The sequence below is a fragment of the Pollachius pollachius genome (assembly GCF_949987615.1).
Source record: "Pollachius pollachius genome assembly, chromosome: 13".
In the NCBI taxonomy this organism is placed as follows: Eukaryota; Metazoa; Chordata; class Actinopteri; order Gadiformes; family Gadidae; genus Pollachius; species Pollachius pollachius.
In genome coordinates this window covers 11,019,867-11,040,332 of record NC_136946.1, presented here as the reverse complement: position 1 = coordinate 11,040,332, position 20,466 = coordinate 11,019,867, and the positions used below count along the sequence as shown (strand labels likewise).

General features: G+C 41.7%; 3 protein-coding genes across 5 annotated transcripts; 2 read left to right on the top strand and 1 right to left on the bottom strand.

Moving 5' to 3' along the window:
- Positions 1-75: 75 nt before the first annotated feature.
- Positions 76-8,180, bottom strand: prcc (proline rich mitotic checkpoint control factor). 3 transcript variants are annotated; one of them, XM_079749696.1, is made up of 7 exons: positions 7,463-8,180; positions 7,314-7,364; positions 6,598-7,080; positions 6,391-6,495; positions 2,363-2,509; positions 1,597-1,662; positions 76-1,276 (listed from the first exon to the last, which is right to left on the bottom strand). In XM_079749696.1, the coding sequence occupies exons 1-7, from the start codon at positions 7,772-7,774 to the stop codon at positions 1,190-1,192; spliced, it is 1,251 nt and encodes a 416-aa protein (XP_079605822.1). In that variant the 5' UTR covers positions 7,775-8,180; the 3' UTR covers positions 76-1,189. The 3 variants fall into 3 exon arrangements, 1 of the variants encoding a protein (XP_079605822.1); XR_013812342.1 differs by lacking the exons at positions 76-1,276; positions 1,597-1,662; positions 2,363-2,509 and adding exons at positions 3,715-3,744; positions 3,881-6,305; XR_013812343.1 differs by lacking the exons at positions 76-1,276; positions 1,597-1,662; positions 2,363-2,509 and adding exons at positions 3,881-3,995; positions 4,161-6,305.
- A 360-nt stretch (positions 8,181-8,540) lies between these two features.
- LOC307084466 (hepatoma-derived growth factor-like) lies at positions 8,541-13,353 on the top strand. The gene is made up of 7 exons (XM_079748862.1): positions 8,541-8,662; positions 8,802-8,960; positions 10,107-10,183; positions 10,427-10,565; positions 11,145-11,303; positions 11,770-11,958; positions 12,059-13,353. The coding sequence occupies exons 2-7, from the start codon at positions 8,874-8,876 to the stop codon at positions 12,077-12,079; spliced, it is 672 nt and encodes a 223-aa protein (XP_079604988.1). The 5' UTR covers positions 8,541-8,662; positions 8,802-8,873; the 3' UTR covers positions 12,080-13,353.
- Positions 13,354-14,104: 751 nt separating this feature from the next.
- Positions 14,105-16,103, top strand: mrpl24 (mitochondrial ribosomal protein L24). The gene is made up of 5 exons (XM_079749209.1): positions 14,105-14,518; positions 14,612-14,707; positions 14,967-15,070; positions 15,202-15,332; positions 15,661-16,103. The coding sequence occupies exons 1-5, from the start codon at positions 14,336-14,338 to the stop codon at positions 15,795-15,797; spliced, it is 651 nt and encodes a 216-aa protein (XP_079605335.1). The 5' UTR covers positions 14,105-14,335; the 3' UTR covers positions 15,798-16,103.
- The last annotated feature ends 4,363 nt before the right edge of the window (positions 16,104-20,466 follow it).

Sequence of the window (20,466 nt, the reverse complement as noted above, 5' to 3'; positions counted from 1 at the left end):
GGGACATCGATGTGAATAAAGAATGCAAGATCAATTTAGTGTCTTTTGATTTTTTTTATTATACTTTATACCGAACATGTCTGCAATCATCGCCAAGAAATCTCTTCACTTGGCTGATTAATTTCAGGAATAAAAATACTTAAATTCAAAACCAAAGGCCTTGAGTATTACCTTTATGAACTCATAGCAAGTCTTTTGGTCTCCCCTCACCAAAGAATACCACAAAATAAAACTCTTCGGCCCCTAGCTATCTTTATTCTCTAATTTCCTTGTCAACGTAAAGATGGACATGCAGTTCTAGTGCCACTTAGTGGCTGCATCACAAATGTAAAATGTAAATACTGGCATTCGGTTAAAAAATGATTATACTTTCACATGCTCAGACATATTCAAAAGTATTCCAGTTCCAGCATTGGTATGTTTGACTTGTTTGTGTTTAAATATATTTTTCTTGTACATTATGGTTTGACAATTATAAAATTATTAATTTCATCAAAACTTTTGAGTTTGTTTATAAAAGCTGGCCCCAAAGTCATTGAGATAACATCAGCACTGAAATCCCATACTGCTTTGCTCCAATGTGACAATTGAGTGGTCAGTGTCTTAAGTGGTAAATGGGAGTCAAAGGAAAGAAAATCCCCTGCAAAAATAATCTTTATTACATTAATACCAATTTAGGGTGAAGATGCAACATGTCACTAATGCTATGGGATGAGTTAAAGTGGACTAAATCAGAGCATGATCAATGGTAGATGATAAATATAATAAAGATATATTCTAAACTACCTCATAGAAATTGAATGGGTTAGGGTGAGGGTGTCACATTAGCATTTACTGGCTAGACGAATAGTTATGAAGCACTTGTTTAATCTTAGGAAATATGTTGACTCTTATCAGAAGCTGTAAAGGGGTAGACACAGGACAGCTTTTGCTGAAATGCACGAGCCAAACATTATGTTAGAATACAGTTAAACAAAAAAATCCCAATATGAACAATTTGAAACACAAGATGGACACAAGGGGGGAAAAAAATGGAGAGGTCTGTTTTATGAGACAAATATTTCATCCCAAGCAACAGTTGAAGAACACCTTTGCTCGGGTGAAAAAACACTGGAAAGCTTTATATCTACGGTCAATGCTTCTGCCAAAAATGCTTCAGCAGGGCCCAGATTGTCAAGAATACAGCTGCTTAGAAGCCATATTTCGCCTGGGTCTGCCGGCGCGTTAGCTTGTTTTCGGCCCAGTTATTCTTCAATTCCAGCTCCCGTTCTTTTGCCTACAGATAAGAGACAGAAGGTTAGGATTCAAAAGGTTAAGATTTAGTACTTTCAAAATGATTCTAAGGAAAAATCTCCAAAAAATTCTTTAGAATATAAGACGAATGACTTTAGAACAGATTTATTGCAATTGTTACATAAATACTTAAATTCCTAATTTTACGCCTGTCTGTATACCAAAGTGTTTTCACTTTATTATCATTTTTAAAACCACCAATAATTGGTTTGCATCTTGACAATACTTGCTATGCTATCTATCTATCATACATATCCCTCATAAAGGTGGCAGCAGTAGCAATAGCAGCGCAGAAGGACTTACCTGGTGAATAAGATATGTAATCTGGTGCTTTCGTCTCTGCTGTCCTGTAGGTTGGTCTCCCTTTTTCTGAAAACAAATGAACGAATTAAATGCACAGTCAATAAGATCAGATAAACAAATAAGACAACAATTACACATTTACAACCAATAATCATGTTTGACAAACAATAGCAAAACAAAACCTTACAGCATCTAAACCCTGCAAAAATGGTGACTCGTTTTCATCTGACATCTACACTGGGGACATGTTCACACTTTTGAGAGTGGCCGATTTTTGCCCTATCACTTTTTTAAAGAATGGATTGTATTATTTGTTTCTATTTGGACATTGGGTAAGGAGAATTGTGATATTAGATTTTGTTATAGCTGGGCTTACTGACATGCAATGGCGATTCTATAGTAAATGTTATATCGGCATGTTCGATTGACCTACTCATCCACTATTTGTTCCTGCAGTAGTGGATGCGATACATTTGGATGACTTGTGTGGTTGATGCGTTGTGCATTGCATTCTGAACATTTTCCTTTTTATAGAATATGTACAAAAATCTCTGAATTATCTCCTCTGACCTCATAACAATCCCCTCCATTACATTTCCTGAAATTGCATATATTAAAACTCTAAAAAAGAAGTTGCCTAGCCCTTATGTCCCGACCACTAAATCCAACAAAGAAAATGTTATGATGATTTGTGATTCATCTATCAAAACATCCAGTGCAGGCTGATATTGGAGGAAGATGAGCATGTGTTAGCGTCACAACTCACCTTGCTGAAGGACTTGCGCTCTTGTTTTTCCTCACTAACGTTCTTGGTCATCCACTGCTGGTTGCCACTCAACTGGTCATCGCCTTTGATCTCCAGAAACTTTATTTCCTCTTTGCCCCGGTTGCGTTTCCCCTGAAGCCTCATGAACTGTCGCGGGAAAAAGATTTTAAAAGGGAAAAACAAAAAATGAGGCTTAAATAAGCATTACCCTTCTTCAATAGACAATTACAACTCGACAGTCTTTCAATAAAGCCTCATTTCCACCGGGGACGTAAGCGCCGCGGAACAGCTGCGCCGCGGTCACCGCTGCTGATCGCTGCCACTCTAATCAATGAAACCATCCCCACCGGGCGCGCTGCGGAACAGCTCAGCAGCGTCCCAGGAGCGGCACGCCGCGCCGCAGCGCTATCATTCCGCAGCACTTCTATTTTTGACGCGGGCCAGTGCTGAACCGCGTCAATTTCAACAGAGCAGATCGAGCCGGGCAGGAAGTGAAAAAGTAAAAGCCATAGAGCATTAGGGGTGTAAATCTCTGGTTTAATCACGATACGATATTAAATTGATTCATTGGACAACGATACGATATTTGCCGATATCAAAAGTCTGCCGCGATACGATTTCGATTCAGTGGCCTGCGATCGATATGAGACGATATCATATGCCCATTTAACACAACCTGTTACATTCACATCAACTCACAAAAAAAATGTAATTATAATTTAAACATTTTATTGCTTTGCTCTTCCAGATGTTAAACAAAAACCATACATTTAAGAGCTTAACTTAAGAGCCTGTAATCGCTTTCAGAACAAATGTATTTGTAACCATTTCACCATAACAATAAATAATATAATAATCAAATACGTCTTCCACTGTCCTTTGGGAGGTTTTTCTTCAAAAAAAAAGCTTAACTTAAGAGCCTGTAATAGCTTTCAGAACAAATGTATTTCTTTCAGAACAAATGTATTAGTAACCATTTCACCAAAACAATCAATAATATAATAATCAAATATTTCCTCCAGTGTCCTTTGGGAGGTTTTTCTTTAAAAAAACCAACTGGTCAACATGCTCTGCGGACAAAACACTGCGTTCAGAGCGGACAATGTCTCCAGCAGTGCTGAAAACACGTTCTGAAGGTACAATAGTACCAGGAATGCACAGGTAGGTTTTGGCATGGTTTGCCAGGAGGGGAAACTCAGTCTGATGTGTTTTCCACCACTCCAACACATTACCTTCCAGGGGCAAAGGGTCAGTGTCTTTATACTTGGCAACTTCTGCATGGACTAGGTCTCTGGAGGTCTTTTGCCTTGGGTCAGCAGTGCCGAACGTATCGCCAAAGATGTCCTGAAATGCCTTCGACTTTTTGGGAGCTGGAAAATATTCTAAAATGACACAGAACAAAAGACTAAATTAATTCAGAAGAAATCTATTTTTATTGCACTTCAAACACTTAACCCTATAAACTCATTCATACACTAAGTCAATAACACTTTCCACATGCAGGAAAAACACACACACCTTGTTCTTGAGCCTGGGATGTCTCAGGGGTTGGCTCCAAGTCACTCTCATCATCAGTTTGGTCAGCAGATGAGGGAGGAGGTATGTTCTCCTCGACATTTGTCAAAGTGTCATCCTGTAGATGATCATGATCACACACACACACACACACACACACAATTAAATGGGAAGCATTTTAACAATAAGAAAAGGCAAGATTTATGAATATATTTTAAATATATTTATATTTTTAAGTGTATCATCAAAACATAACTATAATAGACAAAAAATATTAGCTTACTTTCTGGTCCCACAGCTCTGATGCCTCATATGTGATGCTCTGGGAGGCCGCTTCTTTCTCCTCCTCACTTAGAAGAGGAGGAGCAGAGTCTTGAATCTTGCATCCAAAGCAGATGCCATGTGGAGGACCTGCTGCACATCCTGGTAGCGCTGTGATAGCTCCCTGGACATAGTTTCCTTCATCTCTCCTAGTAAAGCAGAGTCTTCTTCTGTGATAAGGTAATGCACCAGCAACTTTGCTCTGAGTGGAGCGATGACCGACAAAAGTGGGTTGTTTCTCTTGACACATTATTGTGGTGGCGGTTCTGACTGGTCTGAGGAGCTTAACCATGTCTTCTGCAGCAGTGATGTCACTTTCACAGTGTGTGAATGTCATTCACACCTTTCCTTATTTTCCTGTCCAGAAGTGAAGCACACACAGCAGCCTGCTGCTCCAAAAATCGCTCGAGCATTTCAAATGAGCTATTCAAGCGTGTGCTCACGTCTTGTTTAAGCTTGTGTATGGGGATTCCAAGCAACTTTTTCTTCTCTTTTAAAACTGCCGTTGCTACCGTGCTCCGATGAAAAAACGTGACGATTCGTCTCACTCTGCCCAAAAGACGAGTTGCACCCGCACATTACAGGCCTCTCTGTGTGGCCAAATTAATTGTATGCCCGAAGCGCTTGATGTGAGGTGACATTTTCGCCTCTGCTCCGGCTACCGTCATATTGCTGGCGTTATCTGTGACAAGTGCGGGATTTTTGTCGCGAATATTCCACTCTTCACATGCCTCTCTCAAAACTGCCGCAAGATTTGCACCCGTGTGAGAGTCGTTCCAAACACGAGTCTGAAGAACAAAATTCTTCATCTGCCAGTCAGCGTCAATATGGTGGCTGGTCACGGTTACGTACGCTTCTGTTGTACAGGACGTCCAGCCATCTGTAGTCAGAGCGACTCTTTTTTCTTCCATCAACTCACGTTTAACGTTGTCTTTACCTTGATTGTATAGCTTCGGTATGCAAGTTTCACTGAAATACTGTCGGGATGGGATTGTATATTTTGGCTCCAGAGTATGAAGTTGCTCACGAAAGCCGGCGTTCTCGACAACACAGTACGGCCTCATGTCTTTGCAAATGAAATGTGAAATGGCAGCTGTGATACTCATCGCTCTTTTGGAGTTGTGGTTCAGTTTTTGTGGGAAAAAACTGCTCAGGGCTGGCGAGCTGCCGTCGGACACATCGACGACGTTGCCGCGTGCTTCATGGGGGTCAATGCCGTGTTTCATTTTGAGGTGCCCGGACAGGTTAGTTGTATTTCCCGAATATTTAATGTTGGATCGGCACTTTTTGCATACAGCATGCGTTTTGTCCGTTGACCCGTCTTTTTTCAGAAATCCGAAATATTTCCACACCGCTGATTTGTATCCGAGAGGGGATACAATAGCCTCGGCATCATCTTGGCCGTTAGTAGGATTAGCCGTGCTGCTGCTAGAAGCCAAACTAGACACCCTCCCATTCAAACATGTGCTCTTCGCGCTCATGATTGCCTCGTTTAACAGGTGAACCAGTAACGCACATGAACGGCTTGGCCGGAAATAGTGTCACAAAAACCCGCGCAAGGAGATAGTCAAAATAAAAGCGTATAATACAGCGATATGCATCAATGTTTGAGCGTTGCATCGATGCATTTGGATCGTTCGCCAATGTATCGATATATCGATGTAGATCGATGTATCGTTACACCCCTAAAGAGCATCTAGTCAATTTTCAAAATAAAACACAATACTCAGCTCATGTAGCCTATCCCAACTTCACATCAACATTACGTCATGACCGGTGGCACCAGGTCACTAGCCAATCAATCAAAGGGTCTCAGAGGGTCGGCAACATGGATGACGAGTGACTGATTGTCGAAGTGGAGCAACATAAAATAATTTATGAAATAAATCATCCTTTTTATAAGGACAATGTCAGAAAGGACAAAGCCTGGCATTTAATTGCAGTAGTTTTAGAAGTGGAAAGTGAGTACATTAGGTTTAGGATTATCGCGTGATCTCGTGTGAATACAGCTGGCTCGCTACGCTGCCGTTACGTGCCCGGTGGAAATGGACGCAGGGCAGAGTTCGCAGCCGTTCCGCAGCGCAGCCGTTCCGCGGCGTGTACGTCCCTGGTGGAAATCAGGCGTAAGGGTATAAAAGTACATTAATGCAAGAGAACCCAAAACCAAAACAATGGAGAAAGGTTGCACTTACTGCCTCCTCATCAAACATTTCCGAGGATCCCGGCTCATCATCGTCCTCATCATCATCCGCTTGTTCTGGGTTTGCTTCTGGGTAGTACGGCTGGTTATAAAAACCCTGTCCCATGTGGAAACATTTAGAAAGTAAGAGAGGTTCCCATTTAGTTTAGATTGGAGATCAGCTCAGACATGTACAGCAGGCATTCTACAGTTATCATACCGGAGCTCCAGGATCCGTTAATGGCTGTGGGTACTCTGGGGGATGGCCGCCCCAGGCCCCAGGCCCCTCTTGGCCGGAGCCAAAGTCCAGCGGGGCGTCCGATTGACCATCTTCGTCGACACCAGGCACGAAGGGAAGGGTAACCATAGGGGCCCGGGATTCGAGGTCTGGGATGGGGGCTGCCGCGACGGGGAGCGACACCGTACTCTCCCCGAGGGAGAAGTAGTTTTCTGGGGCCACATCCTCCTCGTCATGGTCCTCGGCGGCTATTTGCCTGGCGAGCTGCAGGGCCGCGGATTTAGCAGCAGCCTTGATAGCCGATGGAGAGGCGCTGGAGCTAAAGCCCTTAGCAAGTGCCGCAGCCTTGAGACCTTTAGGTTCCGCAGACTTGGTAAGTGTGTAGGGTATCAACGGTCTGTTCATCGCCTTCACGCTCATGTTCCTGGGCTGAGGCAAGAGGGAGGAAAGGCCTGTGCCAGACCCCTGTTTGGGGGTAAATGTTTGCAAATTAAATTAAACAGTGTACTAGATTATACTAACAGATAGCCTTTGCTCATAGATTACCTTACATCATTTTGAGGAGCATGATTGTTGTTGCATGTCGCTAAATGAAATCCCCAAATATAGAAGTAGGTTGTAACATCTTTAGGTAACATAATATGTATACACTGCATCTTCAAGATTACTTGCATGACAAGTGGGAGTCGTTTCATTACCTGTGGTTGTGATAACCTTTTCCTTTTTGGTTCGTCGTCATCGGAATCCGACTAGACACATTTAGAAGCATATTAATACCGGTAGTTATATTATTAGGTTAATGCCATTTGGTGAAGCAGAAATTGAAGCTTAGATTTCGTTAACTTACATTATCTCTTTGGATCTTCGGTATAGTAATTTTGACAGGCTCTGTACGTTTCTTCGGTTTGGGCAATTCGAAAAGTAAGCCCCCCTTTTGAGGCTGCGGTTCCGGGCCATCCTGGACTGAAGTGGCCCTGGATGAGATGCTGGACTTTGCCTGCCCGCTTGGCTCTTCACTTCGAAGTGCACTTGACGTTGCCTTTTTAGGTGCTGGTAAAACTGAAAATAGCCCTCTACTCGGTTTGCTCTCCGGTGCAACACTAGTAGAAGTTTCTTCGGAATCACTATCGTCACTGCTTGCATAGGCAACTAAAGACATGTTGGCTGATGTGATTTGTGATGCTGGGGCACCTAGCGGACATGTATAACTAATTTGTATAATCTTCAAGAACTCCTACTAACGTTTACTTGCGTTTTTTGCTTGGCTGTCAAAGCCTTTCGTATCTTACTTGAAACTAAAAAAAATATTGAACTACCAGCATGCAGACTGATTAGTGGCTATGACAAGGCCATCACAGCGAGCTTGGGGTCCATCTAAAGTCGGATTAACGTTACAATCTAGGCCGCGATTGATAATACCACTTATCTTCTGCGTTTGGAGGAAGTTAATTTCGGGTTACTTCATGCGGAATATTCTGCAATGGATCTATTCACTTATATATTGATATCTGGGTTTCTGCAACCAAAAATAGCAACGTCCGATCAAAACATACCTCTTATTTCCAAGTCGAATACTATCCACTGTTGCGCAGGTTCTCGCGCATGTTTACTTCTTCGTTTTGACCTTAGTGTTGTCCCAATGTACCTCCAGGCCCTCCAGCTCACGACCGCCACCCAGTTGTGCAGTGGGATCTGCATCTCCAAATGCATTTTTATTAAATGATTTACTTGAACTTAAATGCATCATGTCACGTCACACTGATGGTGTTTGGAGTACATATACGTCGTTCTAATGGCCTCGTTGCTGGTTATACCTGAACCGTTTACCAAGTTTTGCCCAAACTAGAATAATGCATTTTGTCAATGGAGGTCCATTAGTTGCATACTGTACGCAACCAACAGGGGCGCTGGAATTAACTGCCACTGAAACCAGTGGGTGCGTCTACGAATTGGGAAGCGGGTTACAATTTCAAACCCAAACAGTCAAGAGAGCAAAGATCGCGACCGGGAAAATATCATCTGAAATCCATTTTAAAGCGACCTACAGGTTATACAATATTATTTGTAGCGTTTAGATCGATAAGAAGGGACAAAAACTGCGGAAATATAATTTCTTCACATTTGTTGTTCCTTCCTTGCATTTGATATTATTGCTTCAAACCACGGCGTTGTTTGTTTATTTGCAGGTGTTTTTTCGGGATACCAAACCAAGCGTTATTACCGTCCGCTCTCATACATCTCCACGTATTCCCTCCAACATGCCGAGGTCGAATAGGCAAAGGGAATACAAACCTGGTGATCTGGTGTTCGCCAAAATGAAGGGATATCCACATTGGCCTGCGAGGGTAAGCAACCAACCAACCAACCATTCAGGATTGTTTTGTTTTCCTCCTTTTTTTATTTTGATGGATGACAACGGACGGCTGTTTCAGTTTTCATAGCCCATGCATGTAAGGCCTCATGTGGGTTAGCTACCATTAGCATAGCTCGGTTGTGTTAGCTCACTATAAAACATGAAACGTCTCCGGCGGCCGTTGACGTTGCGGGCCGCCTGGACCCCAGTCCGTTTCACTTGGTATCAATCGGGATCCGTTAGGGAAGACTGCACGAGCTCGCCTACAACTGCCAATGGCTGTGCGTGTAGGCTGTTGTTCTGGCGCGGGCTCTCTCTTGCCGTAACAAAAGGTACATTCGTGGTACACATGCTGTTGTTCACATTATGTGCGCTAACGTGAATGTGTATGTTCATTCGCTGGGGGGTAGAGGCAACGGTCATGTGGTGCTTTTGAAAAGAAGCCACGTCGCTCACCAGCTGTTGGAAACATGTTTAGTTTATGTTCAGTGTAGAATTGGAAGTTTGTAATCGCCCTTCTGTCCACGGTTCTAATCAGAAACTGCACATTTCCCACTGAGTGGAAGCGTCTACCTGTATGAGTATGATTATGGTCCACTCGTTCCTTAGACTATAATGCCACCGACTGAGCGTGGGCGCTACCTGTCTAGCCACACAAATTTGTATACAGTCATTCTGAGTAAACTGCACCACTTAAATGAAAGTAGGTGACTGTGTATCCCTCTCTCCAATCATTCCCATAAATTACTGGGGAAGGCTATTCAAATAATTGGACCAGTTTAGGAAATACAATGATCCACATTATAGTGTTAGTGTTATAGTAAAAAGTGTGTGCATAACACCTAATATTGTTCCATGATTATTGTGTCCTTGTTCAATGATTAGCATTTCCCTCCTTTGCTGTATTTTGTTGTCTTATTACATGCCCTACCTGGTGTAACTTGACAAACTGGCCTCATCTTTGAATGCCCATTTCAAAGAGGCTGGAAACCTCCAAGTCAACACTGACTAACTCTGTATGGCACACACTTGTTCTGTGTCTGTATCTGATTGACTATCGTGTTTGGGCACAACTTCACTGTCATATTTACATTTATATATATATGGGATCGGTAAGTTTTTATCTGTTGGATCACAGATTGACGAGTTGCCCGAAGGAGCAGTGAAGTCACCCTCCAACAAGTATCAGGTGTTCTTCTTTGGCACACATGAAACGTGAGTTAAGCGTGGTCCCGATGGCTGCATCATTCTCATGTTATTAAAAACATGTACATAAAAAGGTCAATGTATATATGTTTGGGGATATTTGTATGCAAAAAGAATGTATGTATGTATGGAGTTGTTCTTTTGTGAACCCATTTAACGGAAGAGGGAAGGTGGTGCACTGAAGTGTAAATACCCTCACGACGGTTAACCTTGTGGGGTCAGAATAATCAGTGTCCTGTTTTTCTACTCCAGGGCATTCCTTGGGGCCAAAGATCTGTTTCCCTACGATGAATCCAAGGAGAAGTTTGGAAAACCCACCAAAAGGAAAGGCTTCAGTGAGGGGCTCTGGGAGATTGAGAACAACCCCACAGTGACGCATGAGGCCTACGAGGTGCGTGTCAAAGGCTTGGCACATCTTTCTGGCTGCACACTAGACGCTATCAATGATTTGTCTATGTATGCTTGTTAAACGGCAATGTCAATTTGATCGGCTATACATAGGAACAACTTTTGAAAGATGGCCCTGAGGTTGGAGAGTTTTATAGGATACAATAATAAAAAAAATCTGGAGGAGAGCCTATCCAGTTAGACACTCAACACAAGCTCGTTAAAAGCATTCATTGAGATTTATGTATTTTGAATTTGCCTAACCAGCCCAGGGTCAAGGGAGTTTTGGCTTGCAAATCTCTATTAATTCTAAGTAAAACCACCAACCAAATAAAACCAGGGTTTTGATCAGAATCAAGAGCTTTTCTGTGATTTGCTAATGTGATCACAATCTTGGGTCAATTTTAACCACTGTGCTCCATCAATATCTAAGTGTGAGTCTGCATTTAGGCTGCACAAAGAAAATGTTATAATGCATCATACAATACTATAGACTCCCGTTATATGACACCCTGTTTTAAGATAAGATGATGGGTTAATTGTAGAGCAAAATAAAAGTAATAAACATATTTTCCCCACTTAGGCTGAAGAGAAGGAAAGCTTGGCCGATGGGAAACAGGAGGCTGTTGCTGTGGAGAAGGCTGAGGCAGAGGGCAGCAGCGATGAAGACGAGGGTGCCCTGGTCATCGACGAGAAGAACGAACGAGGCGGGGCCAAGCGGAAGGCAGGGGAGTCAACAGAGGTAAGCTTCCACGGTGCCGTTGGAAGAGGGGGGAGAACCTTTTGGTCTAGCGTCTTCACAAGTGAGGCAGAAGACAATCAAATCATACAATCAAGTTGGGTTACCTCAAACAATTCCCAGTGCAGCATGACAAAGTTAAAAAATAATATCAACTACAGTGTGAAGAGCAGCTGTAGGAATCAGAAAGACATGGTAATTAACTAAACCGCTACTAGATAGTTACAAGCGTGGCTCCCTGGGTAGGACGCGTACCATCAAGGCTCAGTCCTGATCGCAGCAACGCAGGTTCGATTCCTGCCCGTGGTCCTTTGCTGCCTGTCCTCCCCTCTATCTCCAATACTTTCCTGTCTATCTCACTCTAATAAAGCTTAAAAATGCAAAAATGAATCTGAAATAAAAACAAAAAAACCTAAAGTGATCTTCCAGTCATGCATGCTCCGGCCGTATCCTCTTGTCCTTCTGCTAGGCGTCTCCCAAGCGTCTGAAGGACACAGGAGGGGAAGGCGACTCGAAGGCAGACGACAAGAAGTCCAACGCAGAGGCCAAAGCCAACAACGTGGCGGGGCCTCCATCTGCCGCACTCTCCTCACAGAGCGAGTCGAAAGCAGAGTCTAAGAGCGATGCGCCCGTGGAGGAAAAGCTAACCGCAGACAAGGTGCGTCACCTGTCAAGGGGTGGGAAAAGGGAAAAACAATATTGTTTAGAAATTGTATGGACTAATCATTTTGTTGCGCTATCCCCCATTCTCCTTCTAGCCTGTGACGGAGAGTGCCTAACAGCAAATGGAAATCGAGAACCTGGAATTGAATGGAATCCGAGGCGCCAAATTGATTGCACTGCAGGATGCTAGATTTCGGCTGTTATCCAATAGAAGAGTTTTAAAAGCTAAAGTGTTTGTATAGAAAAAAAAAATAACCAAAACATTTATTTGTCATTTTGGGGTATTATATATCCCAGAGTTTAAAGTTTCCTAATCTGATTTCAAACAATTTGAATGGAGCAATTTAATGCTCATTTATACATGGGATTTGGTGGTGTGTATATATATTTTTTATTTCCAAGTGCAATTACATAATCACATACGCTAGGTGTCAAACATGGTTTATTTCTGTGAGCTAACATGGACATACAAATTTCTAGTAATACTTAAATTCCAAAAATAGTCTTGTGTTTTTGTGGAGAAAGAAAGAATGCTTTCATCCCTAATCACGTATCGCTAAATCTCCCGTCTGACCATTTGGTTGGACTTCGGTGCTTCATAAAGTACATCTTACCTTTCGATTTTAGCCTCAACACAGCGTTTATGCAGTCAAGGTTTAATTTCTCTTTCATTTGTCTCACCTAGCCTCTCGACATATTTCAGTTTCTTCAGTGTTTTATCTTTCACAAAAGTCGTCGCTAGTACAATGTCGTCTTGTTCAATGTAGGAAACGTACTTGCTTATGAAGTCTTTATTTCTTTTGATTGCTTTTGCATGCTTTATAGTTGGTAACCATGTTGTGCTGTTAATGTCACTGAATCCCACCGACAATTTCACAAGGGTATCGTTTTTTTTGGAAAGAATCTTTTAAAAAAGGAAAAAAATAAAGTGAACATTTTGATGGTGTTGATGATTTTCCTCTGTGCCCATTGCCCTGTCGATGACATGCATTAATGAAAGCAGACAGACATTCCCAAATATTATTGTGTACATTTTGGGTGTTAGAAAGTGGAGAAATTGCATTTGGAAATGCATTTTGATGTTAAATGTAGCTCTTTGTTTTTTTTTCCCCCATAATTTTGAACAGTGTTTTTGGGGTTATAGTTAAATGTACATTTTGGGGAGCATTTTACAATGGTGGTACAACGTATCTTGTATTTCTAAGTTGCTAAGAATGCTGTAGTACATTGATAATGCATACAATTGAATCCAGACATGATATAACCCTGTAATTAAGCCCTATTGCCCGTAAGTAAATTGATTGTATCATTCCCAAAGACATCTCATTTAATCCTGCATATGCATTTTTCATTTTTTAAAATTAAATGCAGTTATGTTTTCATTCTTCCACACCATTAGTCTGTTTCAAAGTTACTTATGTTTCTTTCATACATGTTTTTTAAACATGTATGAACCGATTATAAATCTAATGTGGGTCAATGATGATATAAATCCTTTAAAAAAACAAAACAAAAATCCACAAGTAACGGTAACCTGGAATGGTTAAGTTTAACTGCCGTTCTCCCAAGCAGACATCCTCTATTCATGTCACCAACCACTACTGTTGCCACTGATTTATTGAGCATAGAAGGGATATGGCCCCATGCTTCACAACTAAAGACTTACTGAAGAAATAACTTAGATTGGTAGTGTTTCTGCATTCATTTCTCTGTTTTTGCTGACTACCATTCAAGTTTAGTATACTGCGTATAAGCAGTTGTAGACAGTACATTTAATAAATATGTTGAATAGAAAAATACCTGTGTTATGTCTTTTATTATCAATCTTGAATTAAGTTTCCCTAGCATGTCGACACAAAAGCTTTTTGGAAGAATAGAACAGTGTGCTTATGAATACAATACAAAAGCATTATTATTCAGCCTCTAGAAACAGATTCCTGCCTAGAAAAAGCTTGGGCTGATTTAAAGAGCAATTCAAATTCCTCAGATATTTTGCAAATCCGGATAGGTGAACACTATAAGGAGTGTATAAGGAGGAGATTTAATAAATGTATTAGGTTTATATTATAAACCGTGTCCTCCATTCCACTAGGGGGCGGTGATGAAATCGAACTCGTTTCTTGACCTGTGTCCATGTGACATTGAACCAAGAGCATCCCGGACTCATGCACTGCTGTATATATCCATTTAGCTAGAATGAATTAATCTTTCTTATTTATGTGGGACCACTCTGATCGTGACACATATTGATATGCATCATCCAGCAAACGGGATAATATTAGCATTGCCCAGAAGTGTTCCTTTACAAGAGGAGTAGGAGAGAATCTGGACACGCACCAAGACAACTTGTTCACCAATCAGTTTTAAGCAGAATGCGTCTTACAGCTTTTCTTTCGATGGCAGCCAAGGTTGTTTTGCCCAAGGACTATCGCTATGGAATGAGCAGGCCTTGGACAGAAGCAGCAAAAAAGCGTAATCCACTGGGCAAGAAGAGGAGAAAGGTGTTCATTGAACCAATAGCCTCTCAAGACTGGTCTGTTTTCAAAGGCGACACTGTGAGTTAAACTACTTGTTTTGCTCTTCAAAAGTATGTTAAGATGAACGCATATATATGCTTTACTGTCTGTTACTGTGCCACCCTATTTCAGGTTGAGATTCTAGCTGGTAAGGACAAAGGGAAGCAAGGAAAGGTGGTCCAAGTCATCCGAAAAAGAAACTGGGTTGTTCTGGAGGGGCTTAACACGGTAAGAACAACTCATTTACCCATACGAGACTGTTTGTTTATTATTGTTATGCTTACAGTATAATACAGCTAATGAAACGAACAGAATTTGTTATGCATTCCTCAATATTCTTTTTTATAACATAGCTTTCCTCAATAGTCCCACATGTACTACTTAAATCCATTAGATGGAGCCAGACGACGTTCTCCAAGCATGGGCTGAGATGCTTAAATTCAGCTGCTTGCCTTGACTTCTGTACCGCTGCCATTTCTACTCTCAGCATTTCAGGTACATTGGAAAAACATGGGACTACCGTGGCACATACATAGCCAGTGAGGCTCCGTTGTTGCTTGAAAACGTAACCCTGATCGACCCCACAGACAGGTAATCCTTACAGTAACTAGAGAAATACAGTAACAGATTAATAGTGACATCGATGGCACTAGAAATCTTTGCCATAGCTAATGTGTGTGTTTATGAGGGAGTCGTTTTGATGACCTTAGCGCTCTTTTCAGGAAGCCAACACCGATAGAATGGAAGTTCACAGAGGAAGGAGAGAAGGTGCGGGTTTCCTCCAGAACGGGTCGAATCATCCCCAAGCCCATCTCTGAGCGCTGCGATGGCATTGTGACGCAGCAGTGGAAAGGTGTGCAGCGGTGGCCATTATGGCTTTGGCTTGATTGAAATTGATTTTGTAGTGATGACTTATTTATTTCATGCACAGCTTTCAATTATGACTTCTTAATCCTCACGGGGCCCGAATACTAGTAGACATGACATAACGCCATAAAGTACACTTCTTGTTATTACGGGCAATAAAACATTTATTCCATCCCGCTGACCGCTTTAAGTGTTTATGGCTTTGCCGAGTTGCACAAAATGTGGATCACCAATTAGCATTTTGTGCTTGCCGAGACATTGCATAATTTCCTTGTTGACATTATTCTGAACCATGACTATGTATGGCTTTGCAGACGGGCCGAAAGACACCAGTCCGGACGACACTCTAGAGAAGACCTACGTGCCATCGTTGAAAACCCTGGAGGAGGAGGTGATGGAGAGGCTGGGTATCCAGGAGCAGCGACGGCCCCGGAGGTCTTACTGGTACTGAGTTTGAGGAACCGAAGAGAGGCCCTCACTCAGACTCACTGTCTCTTTCCCACGGCACATGAAGATGCAGAGCTATTTCTCGAACTGCTGAAGGGGCATATTTGGAATGGGACACGATAACAATCACACAAAATTGGTTATGTGGAATTTCTTATGCCGAAACCCACGATGGGGGGGAAATGAATACTTCAACAGAGTTGTCATTATACCCTGCATCCCAGATGGTTTCTACCTGAAATGATTAATGGTAACAAAGATGGTATTATTTTTTTTTCTCTTTAAAAAAATAAATCATACACCTAAACTAGTTGTGTAAAGGTTTGGAATTTATTTAGGACTGTACATCATTAAGTGCAAAACAATCAATTCATACATGGCGCAGACAGTAATCCTTTCCTAAATCTTCCTAAGATTTCGAAAAGGAACATTAAGATTGTGGAGCAAATACATTTACATTTCATGAAGTTTGATAAATGATTACAGTATGCATGCTTTGTTCATTTTATAACGTTAATTTATTAGACAACACACGATCATTGACTCCCTCGTCGAAGCACTTCTATAGCGCACGCCTGTAAGTAGTTTCAGCGGTGGTAGGATTGGTTCAACTGTTGAAATATGCCTAGTCATAGCTTATGTTGGGTTCTGTCCCTACCGTCCGCCGCTGCCCGTCTAACCACCTCAAGCCGATGATGTATGAGGTAGCAAGTAGCTTACTGGTATTACTGCCCCCCGATGTGTAATTAATGCTGTGGAAAGGTAGTACTGTCCCAGAGCTGCCAAGGCACCATGCCCAACACCACAACTTTCTTTTTAAATTTTTTTTCTTTTTCAAAAGTTGGTAGACAGTCATACCAGGTAATGGAGGAACTCCAAAAGGAAATACCGTGTGGACGAGGTTTCACAAATGAGCAGCTTCAACAGAAGCCTCCCATTATCCTTGTTTGACACTGGAAAGTATGACTCATAAACTCCTTAAAAAGAGCACTGACCAATTCATTAGAAATCAGCACGGCACAGGAAATGAACAAATATACAAAGTTTAAAAAGAAGCACTTCACTTTATCTCAAGTGGATCCTCTTTTATGACTGGTTTTGCCCTTTTAGTCTGCCTTGCCTTTGTTAGACATTAAGAAGAGACACACAAGAGCCATTTAATACACCATAGTCCTTAGTCATTGATCCCTGAGCTGCTACGTAAGGGAAGGGTAGCGGTCTGAGACGTGGGCATCTTTCACTTTCCAGATGCCTCCGTCTGTGTGCTGGGATTTGATCCAGGCCCTTCTCTGGATTGCTTGTGATTTCTCAAAGGTTCTTTCTTTCTGGTTAGTCAGCATGGTCTTTGTGCAGACCTGTGGCTCAATGTCAATGTCTAGCTACAGTCCTTACTGTTTTATGGTTGTTTGCTTTAATTCTGAGCCATGAGGGATCTTCGGTTGGGATGTCCAATTAACTGGAATAGTGGTACAATTTCCCGCAATAGACTATCTTTCCCCCAAACTTATTACTGTGGTTTGTCAGAATACTTAACTCCTTCCAGTCATATGGGGTGACTGTTAACTTCTGGTCCAAGGGCTACAAAACATTTAAAACCGATTATCTGGGGCTGTTAATCATAGCCCTTACACAATAAAACATAATGTGTGTATATATATATATATATATATATATATAATTTATATATATTGTATACAGGTCGTGTGAGTGTGTTGTATTAAGTTAGCATTTAATATAATTTATTATCCGATATAACACACTCAGACAACCTGGAACAGTTTTTACAAGCAATAAATCCTAACTTTTAATGCAATGCTTGTGTCAGCTTTCAAGACCCAATAATTCTTCCATCCATTTATCATAGCATGGGATTACGAGCTTTCGGTGCAGTTCACTAAGAGCCACTTCAGCTCTATATGTTAACATCTGTGTACTGAAGATAGAGAAAAATAGCCCCTTCTTTACTTTTCTCTTGCCATCACTGTTTTTGCAGCCACTATCCTATTAATACATGCTGTGTCTAAATTTAGTAGGTACCAGGTCTACAGCTGCAGAGGCATCTATAGCTTACTAGAACGCCCAAAAGGGATGCGTCAGGGATATGAAGTGCGTCACAGTTCCACTGTCTGTCCACATGTTGTCGCCTACATTTTGGTTGGTGGCCCGGTGTTACATGTAAAGATTGGTGAAGCGTTGGTTTGGGTGATGCAACAAGGAGAAGGGGATGATGATGATGTGGAGCACGGCTTCTATTCCCAGCTCTTTAAGCTTTCTCCCACAATGCTGCTGCCACTCGCATCCCCGGAGGGAGGGGGAAAAAAGCAAGTCAGCGGAAACAAGACTTTTGAGGTTTCCTGTTTTAAAGGAGGAGAGAATGATTGGTTTTTTTTTTTTTTTTCATCACTGCATGAGGATCAGGACTTAACTTTAATGGGATGAAGGCAAGGGGTGACTGGTGTTTTAAAAGTTAGGTTGTGGGCGTTTCTTTGCGCTAACTATGTAATGTTAAAAAGTATAACATTCTATCAGTCTGGGCGTGCACGTCATGGGCATGGACGTGCAAAATAGGTTAATAATCCACCCTGGCCCATTGTCTTTCATTGCCTTATTTGGTGAGTCAATTCATTCGGTTACCATTGCCGGTAACCAAGTTGAGTGAACCCGGCAGTGATTCAGGCAGAAAAGATGAGACTGTATAGGCAGAGTCAGCACAGCTGTTAGTTTTACAAGTGATGATTCAAATAGACCTACAGTACTGTTGGAACACTAAGGTATTGCAAAAAAAACTCCAGATTATGCAAATGTCTATGAATCTATTATGTTTGTCCTGTCCAACTATGTTTATTCCTGTCCTATTCTGGTCAAAGAAATAAGAGCTGTTTAATGTCGACATGGGAGCATGTTCCTGTAGAAATGCATTGAACAGGGAAAATTGGTGGGAAGAGGGGAGGTACTAGTATATAAGAGACGGTTTTGCTGACTAAGCAAAAACCAAGAACATGACACAAGCCTCCCAGAAGATCCTAACAACCAGCCACAACACCATGGCAACTATCTGGAATCTCATAGCAGCCACTCAGAACACCATAGCAACCACCTAGCTTGGTCGCATAGCAACCACTCAGACAACTTTAGCAACCATCCCTGTAACACGCTAGCAACCACACATAGCAAGTACCATAGCAGCCACTCAACGCCACAAGACCCCCTTATCCCAGACAACCCAGATCCTAAATCAACTACAAGGCAAGTGCCTAGCAACACCTTAGTAACCACTGAGCAAGCACCTAGCAACATGCTAGCAACCACCACGGAACATCCTTGCCAGGTAACCATGAACATAGAACACTACCGCCAATGCACATTTGACCTGTCAGTTAGCCACAAATCACTTAATCTTCTTGTAAACACGTGTATTACACCTTTTAGATGTCAATATTGGTACACAACTAAGAAAAATAATTAAAGAAACATTTAATTCAGAGAAGGTTTCCCACTGCCAAGCAACTCAATGACCTCATCCCAGGAGCAGTATGACATTGGACTGTAATTATTGTTGTTGGAAACCATAACTTCAGCCTGCCTCTGAGATCTGAAGCATGACTTTCTGTGTAACTATTGATTACGTTTGATCTAATTTAGACTTTCTCTCGGTGCATTCTTGTACACAGGATACACATCATTTTAAATGAATGGGGAGAAAAGTGATCTATTTATTTCTTTGAGGATATAGCCTATATTCATAATGAATAGTTCCAGTTCAGCTTAGATAACGTGATTCATGTTTTATCACCAGTGTAGAATTTCAGTGCAGAATCATGATCTGATATTTCAAAATGTATTTTAAAGATTAGGCCTATAGAGTAGGCTAGGTTCTATGCACTCAGGCCATGTAAGCCTGCCATAAATAATGCATTTATTTATTTATATTATTATTAAAGGGGGGCTCTGCTTCCATTCAGAAATCTTCTGATTTGAATTACAAGAATACCCATAGCCAGCTAAGGTCACCGAGGTCACACACACACACACACACACACACACACACACACACACACTCTCTCTCTCTCTCTCTCTCTCTCTCTCTCTCTCTCTCTCTCTCTCTCTCTCTCTCTCTCTCTCTCTCTCTCTCTCTCTCTCTCTCTCTCTCTCTCTCTCTCTCTCTCAAGCCCTGGACCCACGGTTGATGCAACCCAGCCTGTGACATATATATTCCACCTTTCTCACCTTTCTTAAACGAAGGACTCCGTTGACTCAATAAAGTGTTTAAGTGTCCGATTTCGTAGGATAAATCGATTAAACATGGTGGTGCCAAGAGGATAGTAAGGCTATGGCGCACGGCCAAACACCAGCTGATGGCGAGCCCTAGGCCATGCGGTATTATCATCGTATTGTTTATTTTTTGCTTCTTTCCGAGGATGCTCATGATTGTGATTATTTGCAAGGATGCTTGTGATTCCTCAAAAGGTTTTAAACCGGGTTTACGGCCGGGACTGTGAATAATTGCATCTAACAAAAAAAATATTTGATGTCTAAGGCAAACTAAAATAACCTGTAATTTGAAAGACAATACAATAAAATAAAATAAAAACTTTAATCCAGCAGCCTGGGCCTATATATTATCATAGGCAGTTTTGATACAAAAGTCATTATCCATACATCCAAAGTCAATG

Bases quoted from the DNA above. Each gene is read 5' to 3' on its own strand.
- prcc (XM_079749696.1), bottom strand. From the start codon at position 7,774: ATGTCTTTAGTTGCCTATGCAAGCAGTGACGATAGTGATTCCGAAGAA. The intron at 2,510-6,390 runs GTAAGTGCAACC...TTCCCGCGACAG, and splicing joins AAATGTTTGATGAGGAGGCA to TTCATGAGGCTTCAGGGGAA. The intron at 1,663-2,362 runs GTGAGTTGTGAC...ATTTGTTTTCAG, and splicing joins AGCGCAAGTCCTTCAGCAAG to AAAAAGGGAGACCAACCTAC.
- LOC307084466 (XM_079748862.1), top strand. From the start codon at position 8,874: ATGCCGAGGTCGAATAGGCAAAGGGAATACAAACCTGGTGATCTGGTG. The intron at 10,566-11,144 runs GTGCGTGTCAAA...TTCCCCACTTAG, and splicing joins TGACGCATGAGGCCTACGAG to GCTGAAGAGAAGGAAAGCTT. The intron at 11,304-11,769 runs GTAAGCTTCCAC...TCCTTCTGCTAG, and splicing joins AGGCAGGGGAGTCAACAGAG to GCGTCTCCCAAGCGTCTGAA.
- mrpl24 (XM_079749209.1), top strand. From the start codon at position 14,336: ATGCGTCTTACAGCTTTTCTTTCGATGGCAGCCAAGGTTGTTTTGCCC. The intron at 15,071-15,201 runs GTAATCCTTACA...CGCTCTTTTCAG, and splicing joins CTGATCGACCCCACAGACAG to GAAGCCAACACCGATAGAAT. The intron at 15,333-15,660 runs GTGTGCAGCGGT...ATGGCTTTGCAG, and splicing joins TGTGACGCAGCAGTGGAAAG to ACGGGCCGAAAGACACCAGT.